The sequence below is a fragment of the Xiphophorus hellerii genome, chromosome 5 (genome assembly GCF_003331165.1).
Source record: "Xiphophorus hellerii strain 12219 chromosome 5, Xiphophorus_hellerii-4.1, whole genome shotgun sequence".
NCBI lineage: Eukaryota > Metazoa > Chordata > Actinopteri > Cyprinodontiformes > Poeciliidae > Xiphophorus > Xiphophorus hellerii.
The window spans coordinates 207,026-227,028 of NC_045676.1; the positions used below are offsets into that span (position 1 = coordinate 207,026).

Here is a 20,003-nt window from a genome sequence, read left to right on the forward strand (position 1 = left end):
GCAGCTTCACGTTTCACTGGACAACAGGAAGTTCTGAACTTTCACAATAAAACTTTACCAGAACACAAAATAAAGCTCAAAGTTCATATATTAAATAGCATTAAATATGTAAATACACCTTATTAATCCTCAAATCACAAACACGGTTCTGACCCGGTTAGAACCTGGAAACTAACCAGAACAGGTTCTGACCCGGTTAGAACCTCCACCAGAACCTGAGCGGACGGTTCTGTTCGTGTTTCCAGAATGTTCTTTTTCATCTCAGCCGGTTCTGATCTGATGCTTTTGGACCAGAACCCGCCTTCTGAGTCAGAACCAGAACCAGATGTTCGGTTTGGACCGCTGTCCTCCTGCAGGGGGCGCTCTCTAACCCCCCCTCCCTCCGTGGCGCTGTGACGTCATGCGGAGCCCCGCCCCTCCCGCCGGGCGGGGCCGGTGCTGCAGTGAAGCATCCTCAGCATCATTCGGAACCAGAACCAGACTGCAGAACTCAGAGACATCCCGACATCGAGCCGCCGGAACCAGAACCGCAGGTGGGTCACACTTCAAGCTGCGGTCCGACCCGGTTCGGACTGGGAGTTCTGGTCCGGACCAGTCGCTAAACTGATGAAAAACATTTGAACCAATCAGAGCCGTGCTCGTCACAGCGTCCCGGGCGCGCGCACAGACAGGTGTTACTGTGGGTGGCGAGGTTCGGAAGGAGAACCCGGTTCTGGTTCCGGTTCTTAGGTCAGTGTAATTGAATCAGCAGCAGAGTTTGGTCCGGCCCGGTTCGGTTCGAGCAGAACACCGAGAGCTGGTGAGCTGAACTACTTCAGAACCAGCCGGAACCAGTTCAAGAACTCTGGTCCACTAAGCTGTACTGGGAGCAGAAGGTTACTGGTTCGGACCATGTGCCTGAACTGGACCTGATGGTTCTGCTGGTCCGGCCCAATTAATTTGTTACTTTCCACTTTGCTCCCTGATCAGAACTGGAACCAGAACCAGCTGATGGTAGAACAGGCTTTGACCCGGTCCAGCTCATATCCGGGCCATTCAGTCCAGAACTTTGACCGGAACCACTGGGTCCAGTTCCGTGTCAGAGGCTATTTCAGACAGCAGGGGGCGTCGCTGCTGGTTCTGATCCGGTTTTGGTCCGGTTCTGTGTTTGGTTCTGGTTCTGCTCAGGATGTTCAGCAGCGTGTCGGGTCGAATCCAACACGAGCGGGACCGGGCCGAGGGCCTGGGCTCGGTCCAGCAGGCGGTCCAGTACCAGAACCAGGACTTCTGGGCCCTGAGGGAGGAGTGCCTGCAGAACGGAACCGTCTTCCTGGACCCGCTCTTTCCGGCAGAACCCGGCTCTCTGGGCTTCAAGGAGCTGGGCCCACTCAGCGCCAAGACCCGGGGCGTGGAGTGGCGCCGGCCCACGGTAAGAACCGGAACCGGAACCGGGCCGGGAATCGAGGACGTGTCGGTGACGCAGCTCTTCTCTGATTGGCTGGTCAGGAGCTGTCGGCGGAGCCGCGGTTCATTGTGGGCGGAGCCACCAGGACCGACATCTGCCAGGGGGCGCTGGGTGAGTTACCATGGCAACCTGCCCACATCTACACCTCATTCAGAACCTTGCTGGTCCTGATCCTGTTGGGTTTCCTCTGCTGAGGCGGGACCAAGCCGGGTCAGAACCTGAAGCTGAAGGTCCTAAGTTCCCAGCATGCAGTGGGGCAGATGCTACCTGTCTGCGCAGCTCTGTGGGCGGGGCGATCCGGGGTGGGCGGGGCCAGTCAGTGTTTGGTAGAAAGTTGCCGTGAGGCTGATGAGTCAGTCAGGAGGAAACTGAGTGGTGGCTGCAACCTGCTGCTACAGCTGCAGCTCTCTGAGGGGCGGGGCCTAAACGAGGGGCGGGGCCTCCAGTGTGTGCTTCTTTTGCCTTTCTGGCATCGTCATGCCCCCTCCTGGGGACCGGTTGGCGTCATGGCAACCGAAGCCCCGCCCTCCTGTTTGTGTATATACAGTATATATAAATATATATGACAGATAAACTAAGGATGCATTCACACCAGCCCCGTTTAGTCCATCCATCCATCTTCTAACACCTGGTCCCTAGCGGGGTCAGGAGGTGCTGGTCCATCTCCAGTGAACGTTTCAGGTGAGAGGCGGGGTCACCTGGACAGGTCACCTGGACAGGTCACCTGTCTGTCGCAGGGCAACACAGGGACAGACAGGACAAACAACCACACACACTCAGACCTAAGAGACCAATTAACCTGACAGTCATGTTTCTGGACTGGAAGGAAGCCGGAGAACCTGGAGTGCGCCACGGTGCGGCCCTCCGTTTAGTCTCTACTCTGATTTGTTTGTCTAGAAAGTCCGATCCGTTTGGGGAGTGTGAATGCAAATTTGAATTCCAATCCAGACTGAAACATCGAACTCTGAAAACCTCGGTCTCGGTCCGGCTGTAGTGAACTCTGATGCAGTTGGGAGGGAGTGAGAAGGCAACTGGACTGGAGACCGACCCGGTGATGTCCCTCAGAGACATCACCGGGTCGGTGATGTCCCTCCATGGGTTCACTGACCCAGACCCATGGAGGTTCGGGTCGGTGGTAGAGTCCGGTTTCGCCGTTACCACCGACACCGGACTCTACACAGCACAGCTGATGCCGAACCGGACACAGCGCTACAGACGCCGGGGTTAACGTCAAAGGCAAGCAGCGCTAACGGAGCTATTACTACTGGAAATGCTAACGGAGCTAGAACACCGGTACTGAGTGTACCGAACCACTACCAACACCGGACAAAGTTCGGATCCTAAACTTCTTTTGCCGAACCGGATTCAGAGCTACAGAAGTACTTACCGGCCAACTCTTCCTCTTCCTCTGTTTGCTCCTCCTCCTCATCACCTCTTGTTATTTCTAGTTCTGATCGGTTTCAGTTCGCTCCGGTTCAAATTAAAAAGGCTTAACAACGTTACTCATCACTGTTTTGGCTGGAGGAGCCAGGCAGTTGGACCGTTACACGTCATTTACCCAGAATGCATTGCAGCGTGAACAACATGGCGACGTTCCTGTGAAAATATTTTATTAAAATTGATAAAAACTAAATAACCTACAGTATTATTACTGTATTGTTTTTACATTAACATTAATACTTCCCACATAAGGTCTATTTTTATCACTAGTGGTTCCTTTAAAGCAGGGGGCCCAAAGTGGGTCCCTGAGGGCCGGCATCCTGCATGTTTTATTCCCTCCCTGGTTTTACCAACAACCTTCTCAGCAGGTCCATGTTCCTCTCAGGCCTCTGATGAGCCATAGTTGGATCCAGGTGCGTTAAACCAGGGAGACACTAAAACATGCAGGATGCCGGCCCTCAGGGACCCACTTTGGGCCCCCCTGCTTTAAAGCATCAGAGTCCAGCTCATGGAAATCTAAGTGAAATCTTGGCGCCCCCTGCTGGTGAAGTGACATGTGGAAGATGATCAAATCGGAGCCAGCCTTGAGTATTTCCTGACGGCTTTTCCAGCCTGGCAGCGTTTGACAGATTCAGCTGCAGAGAAAAAGTCAGAGGAAAGAGCAGACGTTTGTTTTTCAGATGTGAAATCTCGTTACTAAATCAGAAGAATCAAACCTCAGGAAAAATATGTTGAACTCGTTTAGTTATGAGAATGAGAACCAGGAAGAAGCACCTGATCTTTCTCCAGCCTTTCCTTGTACTTCTGTTTTTCTGTTTTTATTTCATACTTAATTTCCCTTTTAATCCTTTCATGCATGAATTATGATCCTTTGTGTTAGGATGTTTTTCCAATTTTTTTTATTTTCTTAAGGCATTAAAAAAAGGTAGGAAAAATATTTTGTAAAAAAAAAAAAGATTTGATCTTTTCTAGGTGATCAATTGTAATTTTCTCCCAAATTAAAGAAGTTATTTGAAAAACACATCAGTAGTTTTGTTCTTTAGGGTTATCTGATGTCACAATATTTCTAGAGGAGAGACAGCATCAAGAGTCGTCTACAGTCGGCCATATTGGATTTAACAAAAATAATTTCTTGCATTTGCAGCTGATGGCCAGCAGTTGATGGTGTATTTTATGATGCATTAGTGTCCACTTCAGTGGTCTGTGTGCTTTTATAACATAAAACTCCACAAGAAGCAGAAGAAAATGGCTTTTCGACAGCTGTCCACTGTAGTGACCACTATGCATGAAAGGACTCAGCAAATTTCCTTTGCAGAATGTCTTTCTATTCTGGTTCAACAGATTGTTGCTCTAAGAAGATTTTTTATCCCTCAGCTACTAATAATATCATCAACATTCCTTAAAATGTCCCAGAATTCCTCAGTGTCTTCAGTCTCAGCCGCTGTTTCACAAATACAAGCAACTCAGTCACTTTGGAGCTGCTTTAGCCCCACCTGCTGGACAATCCTGGTGACACACTGGCCCAGACTCAGGGGCCCCTAACCTCCATGGCCCCTGAACATAAACCTTTTATAAGAGAACAGACAGAGACTGTTGTGGTTAATAATTAATGTTTCTCAATAATCATAAATCATGCATCAGCCGCTTCCCAGCAGGAGACACTTCCTGTTTACCTGCAGCTTGAGGCAGTCAACATCGAGAAAGTCAGGATTACAGAGGACACCTGAAGGCAGCATGGAACACAGGCTGATGGATGGATGGATGGATGATGGATGATTGATGGATGGATGGATGGATCCGGTTCAGTCCAGAGTCAGAATGAGGCTTGAATTCCTGCTACCATCCTGGAAGGAGCTGCAGGGATGAGATGGTTCTCCTGGCTCAGTGGCTGGTTATACTGGATCAGAACCAGGACCTGGAACCTGGATCAGAACCAGGACCTGGAACCTGGCCAGTCCCTTCTCTCTAAATGCGTGATCATCTGAAGGTTTTTTTCCACAAACCAGTGAAAGTTGCTGCCTGTCAGTGAGAGGCAGCGAAACGAGGGTTTGATGGCGGCCAACAGTATCAGCGACAGACGGTCTCTCCTGGTCTCACCTGGTCTCTCCTGGTCTCACCTGGTCTCACCTGGTCTAACCTGGCCAAGTGAAGCGTCAGCTGACTCCTCTCGCTCTGTCCTCCAGGCGACTGCTGGCTGCTGGCTGCTATCGGATCTCTGACTCTCAACCAGCAGCTGCTTCATCGGGTGGTTCCTCATGGCCAGGACTTCAGCCACCTGTACGCCGGCATCTTCCACTTCCAGGTGAGATTCTACCCGCCAGCAGGCCACGCCCCCTGACATGGCCTAGTAGGAGGAACCAGTCCTTCCTCCAGGCCTGGAGGGCCGGTGCACTGCAGGTTTGTGTCTGCTTCATCATCAGGTCATTAGCAGGTCACCGGCCCTGCAGGCCTGGATCCTTGGACTAGGCCGTCAGAGTTTCACTGCTGATTCTACAAATCTGAGTTTGGTAGACAGGATTGGATTCATTCTGTCTGTCCTCAGTTCTGGCAGTTTGGCAAGTGGGTGGACGTGGTGATTGACGACCGGCTGCCGGTTAAAGACGGAGAGCTGCTGTTCGTCCATTCAGCTGAGGGAAGCGAGTTCTGGAGCGCCCTGCTGGAAAAGGCCTACGCCAAGTAAGAACTGGAACCATCCATACATTTGTCCATCCACCTGATTATCCATCCAACCATCCATCCCTGTTTGTGTTTTCTGAGGCTGAATGGCTCGTATGAGGCCTTGTCCGGCGGCAGCACCACTGAAGGTTTTGAGGACTTTACTGGAGGCGTGGCGGAGATGTATGAGCTGAAAAAAGCTCCCAGAGATCTCTACCGGATCATCGGCAAAGCTCTGGAGAGAGGATCGCTGCTGGGATGCTCCATAGACGTGAGTCCCTGCTGGACTTGTTCCAATCAGCCTCCAGGAACTCCCGGACTCCAGAGTCCATCGGGCCTCCTTGTAGAAACAAACTAAGTCTGAGTGAGTTGAAGATGACTGAGTGTTCTCTGTCCTTAGATCACCAGTGCCTTTGACATGGAGGCCGTTACCTTCAAGAAGCTGGTGAAAGGCCACGCCTACTCAGTGACTGGTGTCAGACAGGTGAGCTCAGAGCGGCTCTCGCTGTCACGGTTAGACAACCTGGTGCTATAGTCTGGATGCTGGACCAGAGCTCACTGATGTGTGTTGTCTCCTGGTTTCTCCTGCAGCTGGAGTACCGCGGGCGGCAGGAGCGTCTGATCCGGATCAGGAACCCCTGGGGTCAGGTGGAGTGGACCGGCGCCTGGAGCGACAGGTCAGTGCTCCACAGAAAGGAAGAACAGAAGGTTTGAGTTGGATCATTGATGGGAATCTTGATGTTTCAGCTCCTCAGAGTGGAACGCCATTGATTCTGCAGAAAAGGATGAGATGCTGTGTAAGATGGAGGATGGAGAGTTCTGGTAGGTTGGTACTGGGCGGTCCAAGTCCTTGAACTCCAGAATGTCCCAACGGGTTGATGTTCTTCTGTGTCAGGATGTCCTTCCAGGAGTTTCTGCATCAGTTCTCACGTCTGGAGATTTGCAACCTGACTCCAGATGCACTGAGTCAGGATGCCACCAGCTTCTGGACCACCGTGACGTACGAGGGCAGCTGGAGGAAAGGAAGCACAGCTGGAGGCTGCAGGAACCACCCCAGTGAGGATAAAGGCTCTAGAGCTTTCAGCCGCACCACTGTCATGGATCTATCTCTGATAAGACTTCATTTCCCATGATGCCTATCTGCAGACACCTTCTGGATCAACCCTCAGTACAAGATCACTCTTCTAGAGGAGGACGATGACCCTGAGGATGACCAGGCCGCCTGCAGCTTCCTGGTGGCTCTGATGCAGAAGGACCGCCGCCAGTTCCGCCGCCACGGCGAGGACATGCACACCGTCGGCTTCGCCATCTATGAGGTCAGAGCTGCTAGAGTATTGCAACATTTCTTCCACTGCCACAAAAACCACCACGTTCTCTGAGAACTGCATGAAAACTAGAAAACTAACCACCTTGCCAGAAACGCTGTGCTAAAGCTGTTTTCCTCCTGATGGTCCGGTCGACCCGGTTCTACTGGAACCAGAACGTCATCTTCTGCTCCCTCTCCAGCTGCTGTGGTTTTCTTCCTTTCTGCTCTGAGTCAAACCAACTTGTTCCCCTCCTGGCCTGTGGGGGCGCTGCACCAAGAACCACTGAAGAAGACGGAGGTTTGCAGGTGGACCAGAGTTTGCTCTTTTCAGATCGCCCCTAACAAACGGGATTTTCCAGGCCAACGATCTAGAGTTTGATTAAAGTGGTCTAAGCGGGTCGTGTTGGAGTACCTTTTGTTTCCAATGGCAGACTGTGGAGAAACTCCGGATCCAGGTCTGGTTTTCCCTCCAGCAGCCTGGAAAATTCTTGATCAAATGGGCTTCAAGACACCAAATGCAGCAGTCAGAGTGAATCAACCTTCTTAACGAGTGCAGGAACAGTTGCAGGTTTACCCACAGGACAGGAAGTCCTGGGTGTTGGGTTGACCATCACCTGGTGCCTTTGGTACCTTTGGTGCTCCGAACACAGCAGGAATATCTGCAGGTTCATTGTGTTTGCTGGTGATTGATTCGATCACCTACTGTAAGATCAGATTGAAGCAAACATCAGAACCTCTTGTCAGTCCTGTAGGACGGCACTGAGTCCCGGTTCCTCACTTTCGTCACTACAGAGCGTTCTGTTGACTCTGTTTCAGGACTTCTTCTTTCTGTCTCATTCACAGATTCCCAAGGAGGTCAGTTTTTATCATTTATTTCATATGTACTGTCTCTGGGAACGACGTTGACGCTCTCCGTCCGGTCATCTGGCAGTTCCGAGGTTCTGCAGGTGTTCACATGAAGAAGGACTTCTTCCTGCGCCGCTCCTCCTGCGCTCGCTCTGAAAGCTTCATCAACCTGCGGGAGGTGAGCTCCAGGTTCCGCCTCCCGCCCGGAGAGTACCTGATCGTCCCGTCTACGTTTGAGCCCTCGAAGGAGGCAGACTTTGTCCTCAGGGTTTTCACTGAGAAACAGTCCGAGACCGAGTGAGTCTGTGAGAAACCTGGAGAAGGTCTGGTTCTGGATTTCAGTCTTCTCTGATTGGTGCTCATGTGAATCTCATGTGAATCTCTGCAGGGACATGGACGATGTGTTGGTGGCCAACCTGGATGAGGAGGTGAGAGATGACCGGTGGTGGCATAGTTACTTTGAAAAAGTAACTTTAATCAGTTTACTGATTACTTGATTTGGAAAGTAACTAAGTGACATTAAAACATTTAAGTTCCTTTCAGCAGCTGCTAACAACAACGCTGTGAAAATCCCATTGATATTTGCCAATACTTATTGTAAGCTATTTTTGTAATTATTTTTTTATTTAGAAAGACAGATTTCCATCACATTCATTAATTACAGCTTTACCCATTTAAGATCGTACATGAGTTTACAACCGGAGAGTCCAAGTGATTTTGTCCATACTGCCTTTCTGGTATTTTCTTTTACAGACTATTACTAATTTTAGTTGTGAACGATAACAAAAATGAACAGAATTGAACAATAAAGGGGAGTGCACCATCTCCATCAATAAAAACCACAAGAACATAAAAGTGCAGGACACATAATTCAAAGTACAGTCAAATGAAGTCAGATCTAACTGGTTTTACATACTCAGTCCATTTGGTCCTGATCTTATAAAACTTCCTTTTTCAACTTGGAGGGAAAAATAAATCTTTTCCATAAGATAAATCTGGTAAACAATTTCAATCCATTCGTCGATGGTGGGTGGATCCGGTTTTAGCCATTTCCTGGTGATGGATTTCTTACTGGCTGCCAGTATAACCAGCAGTTTTTAGTCTTTGTTGGTCCATGTGTCCAACTGTAAGTTGCCCAAATACAAAGATTCACATTTGAATGAAATTTTTACATTAAATATATTTTCAATGTGTTTGTGGAACTTTTCCCAATATGGTTTTATTACTTGGCAGTCCCAAAAACATGGAAGTGGTTTGGCTCTGTTGGACCCACAGAGTCTCCAGCAGGCGTCCCTGTTGCTTCCATATCGTCTCTGAATGGGTGGAACAAAAAATGGTTTTTCCAGCAAAACTCCCGCCATGTGTTTGATCCGGTGGAGACCCACTGCAGCTGACAGATTTCCTCCCAGCCTTCTTGTGGGATTAATACCTTCATTTCCTTTTCCTCTTTATGTATTCTGTTTTCTCATGTTTAGATAGCTGTATGGCATTATATAACTTAGAGATAATTCTGCTGTCTGATCTGGGATTAATTAGTGATAGAAATACCTCCATGAAACTTGAATCATTTTTTCTCAACACCTCTTTAAAATTTCTATTAAAATAATGTCAGGTACCTAAAAAATCATCTTTTCCCAGTCCATGATCCGTCTGTAAGGTTTCAAAACTCTGAAATGTCCCTTTGTGGACAAATGAATAATAGGTAGTTAATCCTTTTGAGATCCATAACTTGAATTACCATATCAATTCTATTTGGTGTAAAATCTGAATCATTTTGCATAATTTTAGATATTTTGGATGCATCTCATATTCTGCCAATTTTAGCCAATTCCTGCCAGGACTTGAGGAAGCTACCAGTTATAGAGTCTTCTGGGATCTGCTGTTTTTATCATTTATAATCACTAAGTAGGGCTGTTAGTGGGATTCCTGTTATCGTCGTTCCTTCTCTTTCCCTCCACGCTGCAGTATATGATGGTGAACAGAGGCAGACTAAAGGTCTCAGCTGGGCTGCATGGTTGTATTAAGGCCCATTCCACCTTTTCCTTTTTTAGTTGCAGAGTTCTAAACTTAATTTTTTACCCTGCCACAGATACTGTACCTCGTTATTAATCTATCCCACTCTAAGAACCGTTTAGATGGGATTCTGACTGGTAGACATTGAAATAAGTACAATAACTGTGGAAGGATATTCATCCTGATGGATTCTATCCAGGAGCTCAAACTTAAAAAGGGAATAACTGTGTTATACTTATCAATAAATCGTCAGCGATCAAGGATAGCTTTTGCTCCCCAGATGTCGTTGTGACCTCTGACCTCTGCCTGATCGGTTGACTCATGGCTCAATAAACAAGGCGAGGAGGAGAGGTGACAACAGCCCTGTCTCCTTCCTCTCTCCAAAGTGAATGAATCGGTCAAATCTCCATTAATTTTAGTTCTAGCTGTTGGTTTAGTATATAATGATTTAAATGTGTCGATTATCGTTGTATGAAATCCAAATTTTGAAAGCACTTTATATAAAACGACTGAATCAAATGCTTTCTCTGCATCTAGACTTAATATCAGTGCCTGTAGTTTTTGCTGAGTGACTTTTCTCACAATGTGTTTTTCTAATGTCTCTGAATATGATCAGCCAGTCTGACCTTTATGTATTAAAGCTGGTAATATGACTTCTATTCTTTCAGACAGTATGGAGGTGAAGAGTTTATAATCATTGTTTAGAAGACTTACAGGACGATAACATTCCAGTTTGTCTTTCCCTTCCTTCAGTATGACTGAAATCACTGCTTCTCTCCATGAGGGCGAATATTTTGATTTTCTAAAACCCAGTTGAAAGTTTTCTCTAATGTTGGGATTAGTTGGTCTTGCATAATTTTGTACCATTCTGTAGTGAATCCATCTGTCCCTGGAGACTTTCCCTGTTTAGTTCTCTTGATTGCTGATTGAATTTCCTCTTTTGTAATTTTGGATATTAATTTTTTATTTTGTTCATCAGTGATCGTTGGAAGATTGGTCTTTTCCAGAAAGGCATCGATCTGGTTGTCGCTGCTTGTCTGTGACTGGGAATATAGTGTTTTATTTTTGAAAGCAGTTTTTGATTTTCTCCAGATTGCCTTTGTTACGTTGTTTCTTATTTTATGTATAGTTCTGCAGGCTTGTTGTTTTCTTAACCTATATGATAAAAGTTTCAGGGATTTCCCACCTACCTCATAGTATTGCTGTTTTATAAAAATAAGCTTTTTTTGGATTTCCTGAATGTTTATTTCTTCTATTTCTTTCTTTAGTTTTATAATCTTATGTTTGGTGTTGTCATCTTTGGGAGATTTTGCATGTTCTCTCTGTAATTGTTTCAAATCCTCTTCTAATTCCTGGAGTTTGTTTTCTCTGATTCTCTTCTCATATGAGGTTATGGATATAATTTTACCCCTAATCACTGCTTTTAACGCGTCCCAGATTATAGGAGGAGTCACTTCCTCATTATCGTTATTTTCTAAATATAAATTAATTTCACGTTTTAGTTTATCTCTAATGTCCAATTTGTTCAAAATGTTAGAGTTCAGTCTCCAGATTGGACCTCCTGTTGTTATTCAGACGGATTGAGATGTAAATGGGTCCATGACCTGAAAGAGCATCAGGTCCCATTTCACAGCTGTCTGCCCTAAAACGATGTCCCTGAACATAAAGCAGTAATCTAGTAGAAGACGTTGTGAGCATGTGAGTAGTGAGAGTAATCTCGACTCTTTGGGTTTCTTTCTCTCCAAACGTTCACGACTCCACCTCACTCATCCTGGTATTTAATCTTCTGCTAATGTTTTTTGCGTCGGGTTTCCCGTTTGAAGAGCCGATTTTCAGATTTAATCAGACGTTAAAGTCTCCGCTGCATATTAAAATCCGCTGACTTTTTGTTGTCATTATATCGACTGTTTGTTTCTAAAAGGACCAGTCAGGAGAATATACACGTTAAGGAGAGTTACCACCATTTATTGCAAGATACACTGCCTGGCCAAAAAAAAATTCGCCACCAAAAAATGGTCACACTCTCTAATATTTTGTTGGACCGCCTTTAGCTTTGATTACAGCCCGCATTCGCTGTGGCATTGTTTCAATAAGCTTCTGCAGTGTCACAAGATTTATTTCCATCCAGTGTTGCATTAATCTTTCACCAAGATCTTGTATTGATGATGGGAGAGTCTGACCACTGCGCAAAGCCTTCTCCAGCACATCCCAAAGATTCTCAATGGGGTTAAGGTCTGGACTCTGTGGTGGCCAATCCATGTGTGAAAAAGATGTCTCATGCTCCCTGAACCACTCTTTCACAATGTGAGCCCCATGAATCCTGGCATTGTCATCTTGGAATATGCCCGTTCCATTTGGGAAGACAAAATCCATTGATGGAATAACCTGGTCATTCAGTATATTCAGGTAGTCAGCTGACCTCATTCTTTGGGCACACAATGTTGCTGAACCTAGACCTGACCAACTGCAGCAACCCCAGATCATAGCACTGCCCCCACAGGCTTGTACAGTAGCCACTAGGCATGATGGGTGCATCACTTCACCTGCCTCTCTTCTTACCCTGATGCGCCCATCACTCTGGAACAGGGTAAATCTGGACTCATCAGACCACATGACCCTCTTCCATTCCTCCAGAGTCCAATCTTTATGCTCCCTAGCAAACTGAAGCCTTTTTTTCTGGTTAGCCTTACTGATTAGAGGTTTTCTTACGGTTACACAGCTGTTCAATCCCAACCCCTTGAGTTCCCTTCGCATTGTGCGTGTGGAAATGCTTTTGCGTTCACAATTAAACATACTCCTGAGTTCTGCTGTTGCTTTTCTTCGATTTGATTTGACCAAACGTTTAAGTAATCGCCGATCACGATCATTCAGGATTTTTTTCCGACCACATTTCTTCCTGGAAGACGATGGTTCCCCACCATCCTTCCAGTTTTTAATGATGCGTTGGACAGTTCTTAACCCAATTCTAGTAGTTTCTGCAATCTCCTTAGATGTTTTCTCTGCTTGATGCATGCCAATGATTTGACCCTTCTTAAACAGACTATCGTCTTTTCCACGACCACAGGATGTGTCTTTTGCCATGGTTGTTTAAGAAATGAGGAGTTACTCATTGCATCAGCTGGGGTTAAATAACTTGTTGCCAGCTGAAAGATAATTGCCTATGCAGCACTTATCCAATAGGAGGCTTGTATCTATTTGCTTAGTTAAATCCAGGTGGCGACTTGTTTTTGGCCAGGCAGTGTATTTTATAATGTTAACATCAACAATGTGTCTCCACTTATAAGGTTGAACTGAAGGGAAGATTTTTTACTGGTTACTACAATACAAAAAAAACTTTAGTAATTTGTGCGTTTTTGTGTTTCTATTGTCTGGAAAACTATAAGAAGGATTTTAAAGCCCCCCGTCTGCCCCCAGCCTCCAGGCTGTGTGTTACGGCCCTGTGCTCGCTGTCGCAGCGCAGCGCTCCTCCTGCGGCTCCTCAGCACAGATTAGTGACACATATCTTAATATTAATAATTATAATGCCGTTTAGTTGCACAACTTTACGGACTCGTTCATTCGGGGCTGTTTTCATGTTCATTGCTCTGTTCATATTAGTCTCCATGTTTGCAGTTTGTTGTAGCGCAAAGCGAAGCTCCACCTCATTCAGAGGTCATATTTTAACTTGACATTAACAAAGACGCAGCAGGACGGAAACGATGGACTAAAACTACCTGGATGTCAGACACATTCTGGGGCTGATTATGTGTCTCTGATTATTTCCAAGCCCAAATCAGTAACTTCATGTTCAAAAACAGCCCAAAACTGCAGCCAGTGATTCATTAAATCTGCAAGCGACTTTAGAAAAAGACAAGCCCAAAGCTGCTTATAATAATCAGACTCCATGACAAACTCAAAACAGTTCCTGTTTTTCCAGCAGGAAAATGCTCGTCTCGTTTCCATTGTTGGTTTCTGTCGGTGCTGATGCTGTCGCACAGAAACGGCGGTCACTCCCCAAGACGCGTAGAGGAAATGAAATGAAATTACAAAAGAAAATAGTAACGCAAACTGATTTCGATAAGTAACTGTAGTCTGAGAACTGGATTTGAAAACGCAACGCCTTAGATCAGGGGTTTTCAAAGTATGAAAGGGTGAGCCCCCCTCCAAGGAGCACAATGCCTGCTGCCCCCCCCCAAATGCCACTACAAAACAGCTTCTAATTGCTTTTATTTTAGAACCATCTCATCTTAAATGACACTTTATCTGAATGAAATTTAACACATGAACATTTTAAAACATTTCCTCCCATTTTAATTATTTTATCAGGGCCTTTGTATGGCCAATACGCCCTTTTTTCATTTTTCTAATGATAAGAACCCCAAACTCATTTTTAACCGTTTTCTCAAACAAACGTTACATCTGAGATTCTGAGTTTAATGTTTGAGATACCAACTGTGACGGACGTGTACGTCGATGGCTAGTCGCCCCCTCACTGACTATGTGCTCCGGTCAGAGAACAGCTGCGACTTTAGGTGATGTTATGGGATTTATTGATAAGCATATGTGTATGTGTGTGTGTGTGTGTGTGTGTGGTCTCTGCAAGATAAACATATACAGAAAGAGTAATTAGAATATTTTACATCTAAATTCCACGTATGCATATACAAATTCTAACGTATGCAAAATATTCGATTTCAGGTAGAATCAAATATACACATCCAGTTACATTAACAATATATATAATTGTAATTGCAATTCAGTAACACTTCAGTAACATTAATATAACAAGGAAGAGAATTACTGCAAGTAACAAGTAATAACAGGATAGTATAGGTGAGAACTAGGCACTCAGTGTTAATACAGAGCATATAGATGCAGTACACTTAATGACCACAGGGTGGCGCATAAAGACCACGAATGGTAGAAGCGGTTCTTCCCGCCGCGAGATCGAGAAAATGATTATCCACTCGAACATACCGGCTCCATAAGCGCTCGATGCTACATTTGGAAGCTAGTTTACCGTCCGGAACATCTTCAGAACAGTAGAAATAACACTACAATTCAGAGTACTGCCAGACAACTCTCAAACTGAACTATTCTTGTAACGTTAAACCAAGAAATGAGCGTTTAGCCAGGCATTTAAGAAATAGGCATTTCCTCATCAAAATACGTTGGAGCTCGCGGTAACCAAGGTTACACGGTTGCCGAACTAAACAGCATGTAAGAAACATAAGCGGATGAAATGAATTATGTACTTACATTGTCATCAACGCACACGTACACACAAAGAATTCAACATTTTAGTGAGGAACAGAACTGCATGTGTCTGCTAGCGAAGCACACTGAAAGTCAAGAGTCATGAATACGCGAAGGCGCGTGGTACATCCCCAATAATGTCTCTGACGTCACGACGCTGGCTCCAGCAGGGAGTTTTCCACAACAACAGTGTTTTCACATCTTAACAAAAACATTTTGATCAGATCTTTGGAACACATCTGTAAATGTTGCACATTTCCTTGAAATTAAAAAATAAATTAAAAACCTAAACAGTTGCAAAATCGTGGAGCTCTTTTTGTGGCTCATCTAAACAATTGATCTGGAGCTAAAAGAGCGTGCTGTATGAAAGAGCGGAGGCTTACAAAGGAAAAAACGATTACTCACGCTATGCACAAGACAGCAAGCAGATATCTTCTTTTCCGGTTTATTTTTTCCCTCGCACCGCGCCTCCCCTAAAGTGCTCTGGCGCCCCCTAGGGGAGGCGCGCCTCACACTTTGAAAACCGCCGCCTTAGATTATTAGTTACTGAAGAAAGTGGCCTCACATCAGTAACGCCTTACTTTGTGTTCACAGGAGGAAATCTCTGAGGGTGACATTGACGACTCCTTTAGGTCCTTGTTTGCTCAGCTGTCCGGAGACGTGAGTTCAAATCCTCAGGCTCTTTTAGTGGCTGCTCAGCTCTGAGCATGCTCAGAAACCTGCTCACTCTTTGCTTTCTGTCCTCAGGACATGGAGATCTCAGTGCGGGAGCTCAGAACCGTCCTCAACAGGGTCGTCTCCAAACGTGAGTCTTTTTGAAATCTGCACATGTGGGGCGGGTCATCCATGTTTCTGCAGCCAATCAGGTTCCACACAACAGGGTTCCCCCAGCAGTATCTACCAGGTGTACACTGGGTGGAGATGTTAGGGTCTGCAGGGTAGAGCAAGAACATCACAGTCTGAAGGTTTCAGGTTCCACTTCCTGTAGGTTTCAGGTTCCACTTCCTGAAGGTTTCAGGTTCCACTTCCTGTAGGTTTCAGGTTCCACTTCCTGTAGGCTTCAGGGTTCCACTTCCTGTAGGTTTCAGGTTCCACTTCCTGAAGGTTTCAGGTTCCACTTCCTGAAGGTTTCAGGTTCCACTTCCTGTAGGTTTCAGGTTCCACTTCCTGAAGGTTTCAGGTTCCACTTCCTGTAGGTTTCAGGTTCCACTTCCTGTAGGCTTCAGGGTTCCACTTCCTGTAGGTTTCAGGTTCCACTTCCTGAAGGTTTCAGGTTCCACTTCCTGAAGGTTTCAGGTTCCACTTCCTGTAGGTTTCAGGTTCCACTTCCTGAAGGTTTCAGGTTCCACTTCCTGTAGGTTTCAGGTTCCACTTCCTGTAGGTTTCAGGTTCCACTTCCTGAAGGTTTCAGGTTCCACTTCCTGAAGGTTTCAGGTTCCACTTCCTGTAGGTTTCAGGTTCCACTTCCTGTAGGCTTCAGGGTTCCACTTCCTGAAGGCCTCAGGTTCCACTTCCTGTAGGTTTCAGGTTCCACTTCCTGTGGGTTTCAGGTTCCACTTCCTGAAGGTTTCAGGTTCCACTTCCTGTAGATTTCAGGTTCCACTTCCTGTAGGCTTCAGGGTTCCACTTCCTGTAGGCCTCAGGTTCCACTTCCTGTAGGTTTCAGGTTCCACTTCCTGAAGGTTTCAGGTTCCACTTCCTGTAGGTTTCAGGTTCCACTTCCTGTAGGCTTCAGGGTTCCACTTCCTGTAGGCTTCAGGGTTCCACTTCCTATAGGTTTCAGGTTCCACTTCCTGTAGGCTTCAGGGTTCCACTTCCTGTAGGCTTCAGGGTTCCACTTCCTGTAGGTTTCAGGTTCCACTTCCTGTAGGTTTCAGGGTTCCACTTCCTGTAGGTTTCAGGTTCCACTTCCTGTAGGCTTCAGGGTTCCACTTCCTGTAGGCTTCAGGGTTCCACTTCCTGTAGGTTTCAGGTTCCACTTCCTGTAGGCTTCAGGGTTCCACTTCCTGTAGGTTTCATGTTCCACTTCCTGAAGGTTTCAGGTTCCACTTCCTGAAGGTTTCAGGTTCCACTTCCTGTAGGTTTCAGGTTCCACTTCCTGTAGATTTCAGGTTCCACTTCCTGTAGGCTTCAGGGTTCCACTTCCTGTAGGCCTCAGGTTCCACTTCCTGTAGGCCTCAGGTTCCACTTCCTGTAGGTTTCAGGTTCCACTTTCTGAAGGTTTCAGGTTCCACTTCCTGAAGGTTTCAGGTTCCACTTCCTGTAGGTTTCAGGTTCCACTTCCTGAAGGTTTCAGGTTTCCCTTCCTGTAGGTTTCAGGTTCCACTTCCTGTAGGCTTCAGGTTCCACTTCCTGAAGATGCTTCTTGTTTCTTGTGTCTGTTGTTGCAGACAGAGACCTGCAGACGGATGGATTCAGCATGGAGTCCTGCCGGGCCATGGTCAGCCTTATGGACGTATCCTCCCTCTGAATGACAGGGTCGGTTCTGATCCGGCCTGAACGAGGTTCTGGCCTGGTCAGAACACATTACCGGGTCTGGATCAGGTACACCTTAACTGAAACTCAGAAAGACGGCAGCGCTCGGCTCGGTCTGCTGGAGTTTCAGATCCTTTGGAACAAGATTAGGAAGTGGCTGGTGAGTCAGTGGAGTAGTCAGGCTGGTTCTGACCCAGACGGGTCAGGGTTAAGAACCTGCTGGGTCCAGTTTAGGTTTTCAGGAGATTATGTTGTGTTCCAGGGGATCTTCAGAGAGTTTGATCTGGATAAGTCCGGCTGCATGAACTCTTATGAGATGCGTCTGGCGCTGGAAAACGGCGGTGAGTTTTATGTTCCCGGAAGAAGTTTAGAATAGAATAGAATAGAATAGAGTAGAATTACTTTATTCATCCCAGCAGGGAAATTATTTCGCAGTTACAGCATAGAGACAAGACACAATAACATCCACCACTGAGTAGCAATGTAGACAAGATAAAATAAGAATAAAATATGAAATGCTGTCAATATAAAAGCAGCTAAGAGCAGTCCTTGCAAGGATTTAAACAAAATGCAGATATGTATATGTAAATATATGTACAGCAAGTGTGCCACAGTGCAGTTGTGCAAAATTGGACTGATTAGTGCAGAACAATGATTTAGCTTTTATTGTACAGTGAGATGGCCTGTGGCAGGAAGGATTTCCTGTATCTGTCCCTACGACAGCGGAGCTGGAGCAGTCTATGTGAGAAGGTGCTCCGCTGTCTGTCCACTATGTGGTGGAGAGGGTGCTGTTTATTGTCCATAGCCCAGACAATAAATTGTCCAAGCCCGGTCCAACCCATGGACCGGGCTTGGTTCTCCGGACCTGACCCGTGATGTGCTCCATCTGCAGGGTTCAAACTGAACAACAAGCTGTATCAGATGTTGATCGCTCGATACGCCGACAGTGAAATCATCGACTTCGACAACTTCACCTGCTGCCTGGTCAAACTGGAGACCATGTTCAGTAAGTCCACACCCTGATCCGTGAGCCGGTTCTGTTCATGTGGTTCTGAACTGACCTGTTGGAGTCTGTTGGTCAGGAATCTTCCAGGGCCTGGACAGAGACGGGACTGGAACTGTGGAGATGAACCTCATGGAGGTACCAAACCCTGTTCTGTCCTTTTACTCTACAGCTTGGTTCTGGTCCTCTGGACTTAAATATTGCTAGCTTACTTCTCCAGCATCAGACTTTCATTTCTTATCTAGTTTCACCAGCTCTCTTAAGTGAGATACACAAAATCCTTTTTGTTACTGGAATAATGAGAAACTTACATAAGTAATTTAAAACAAAAAATAAATAATTAAAAGACGATGTTACTTAGCATTACCGTCTTGAAAATGGTATGAACTTCATATTTTCTTATACATTTTAAAGTGGTCACACCGATGAGTGATCAAACTGAAGCGAATCACTTCACTTGCTGAGTCATTCTCAGTTTTCGATGAGGTCGGCGTCCTGCTGAGTGGGTCTTCCGGGTTCTGGTCATGGCGGAAACGGATCGGGTTCTGAATAATGACGTACGCAGATTGTGCTGGAGGAGGCGCTGTTCTGTAGAAATGAACTGAGACCTGATGAACGGATCATTCTAATGAACTGATTCTAGATATCCAGTGAGACTCAAATGAACTGACGTTTCCATGACAACAGACAGGAAGTGCAGCCACCAGGGGCGCCTGACATTCACTGTTTGTCTGTTGCTTCTTCTCCACAGTGGCTCTTTGTGACCATGTGTGGCTGAAACCCAGAGCGCCCCCAAGAGGACAGATGAGAGCAAAACACCCAGACTGAGAAGATGCTGCTGCTCCACCGAGCTACAAAACGTCCACAATACTACAGAGTCACTATCATAATCATAATAATTATATAATAATTACTGGATAGGACAGCAAGGCTACAGTGTTGAGCCTCAGTCTGATTTTAAGTGTATTTATTATATTCACTTGTATTTACCTGTTAATTATCATAACCTTCACTAACATGCATGAATCCACCAAGCTCAGCTTAACCTGAGAGGACTCACCTGGTCAGGTGAGACGGCTCGTCCATCAGCATTCTCTCATTGGGTACTCAGAACTGGTTCTGGTTCTGGTTCTGGTGTTCAGCTGCAGTCAGAAGTCATTCACTATGATCAGCTGCTTTCATTTCAGAAGTTATTTAACAAAACGGATCATCTAAGAAAGTTTCAAACTCAAATTGAGAACACACATTCATTCATTCATCCATTCATTCATTCATTCATTCATTCATTTCTACTGACCTGCAGCTGGGCTCCACCGGGTCGTCTAACCCAGAACCGACCAACAGTCCTGCTGTTCCTGAGCTCTTCCTCCCTCCTGCTGTACCACTTTGACCTGATAGAGGGCGCTGTAGCTCCTCGGTATTTATGCCTGTGAGAACCTGCTCAGGGTTTATTGAACCCACAGCTTTAATAAAGTGAAGCAGATCAGCTGACTGTGTGTGACTATCTACATCCTTTAACCTCCTGGATCAGAACCTAAAGCCCGGTTCCCTCCAGGTTCATCAAACGCTTTTTATCCTGAAATATT

At 46.0% G+C, this 20,003-nt stretch overlaps 1 protein-coding gene across 2 annotated transcripts; it reads left to right on the top strand.

The window, feature by feature from the left end:
* Positions 1-1,168: 1,168 nt before the first annotated feature.
* On the top strand, positions 1,169-19,908 carry LOC116720100 (calpain-1 catalytic subunit-like). Of its 2 annotated transcripts, XM_032563171.1 has the most exons (21): positions 1,169-1,408; positions 1,486-1,555; positions 5,068-5,186; positions 5,427-5,560; positions 5,642-5,810; positions 5,940-6,023; positions 6,131-6,216; positions 6,287-6,361; positions 6,435-6,595; positions 6,686-6,855; positions 7,689-7,700; positions 7,777-7,988; positions 8,080-8,119; positions 15,534-15,599; positions 15,687-15,744; positions 17,330-17,394; positions 17,506-17,574; positions 17,677-17,755; positions 18,307-18,420; positions 18,497-18,555; positions 19,169-19,908. In XM_032563171.1, the coding sequence occupies exons 1-21, from the start codon at positions 1,169-1,171 to the stop codon at positions 19,193-19,195; spliced, it is 2,109 nt and encodes a 702-aa protein (XP_032419062.1). In that variant the 3' UTR covers positions 19,196-19,908. The 2 variants fall into 2 exon arrangements, with proteins under 2 accessions (XP_032419062.1, XP_032419061.1); XM_032563170.1 differs by having other exon boundaries at positions 17,506-17,755.
* The last annotated feature ends 95 nt before the right edge of the window (positions 19,909-20,003 follow it).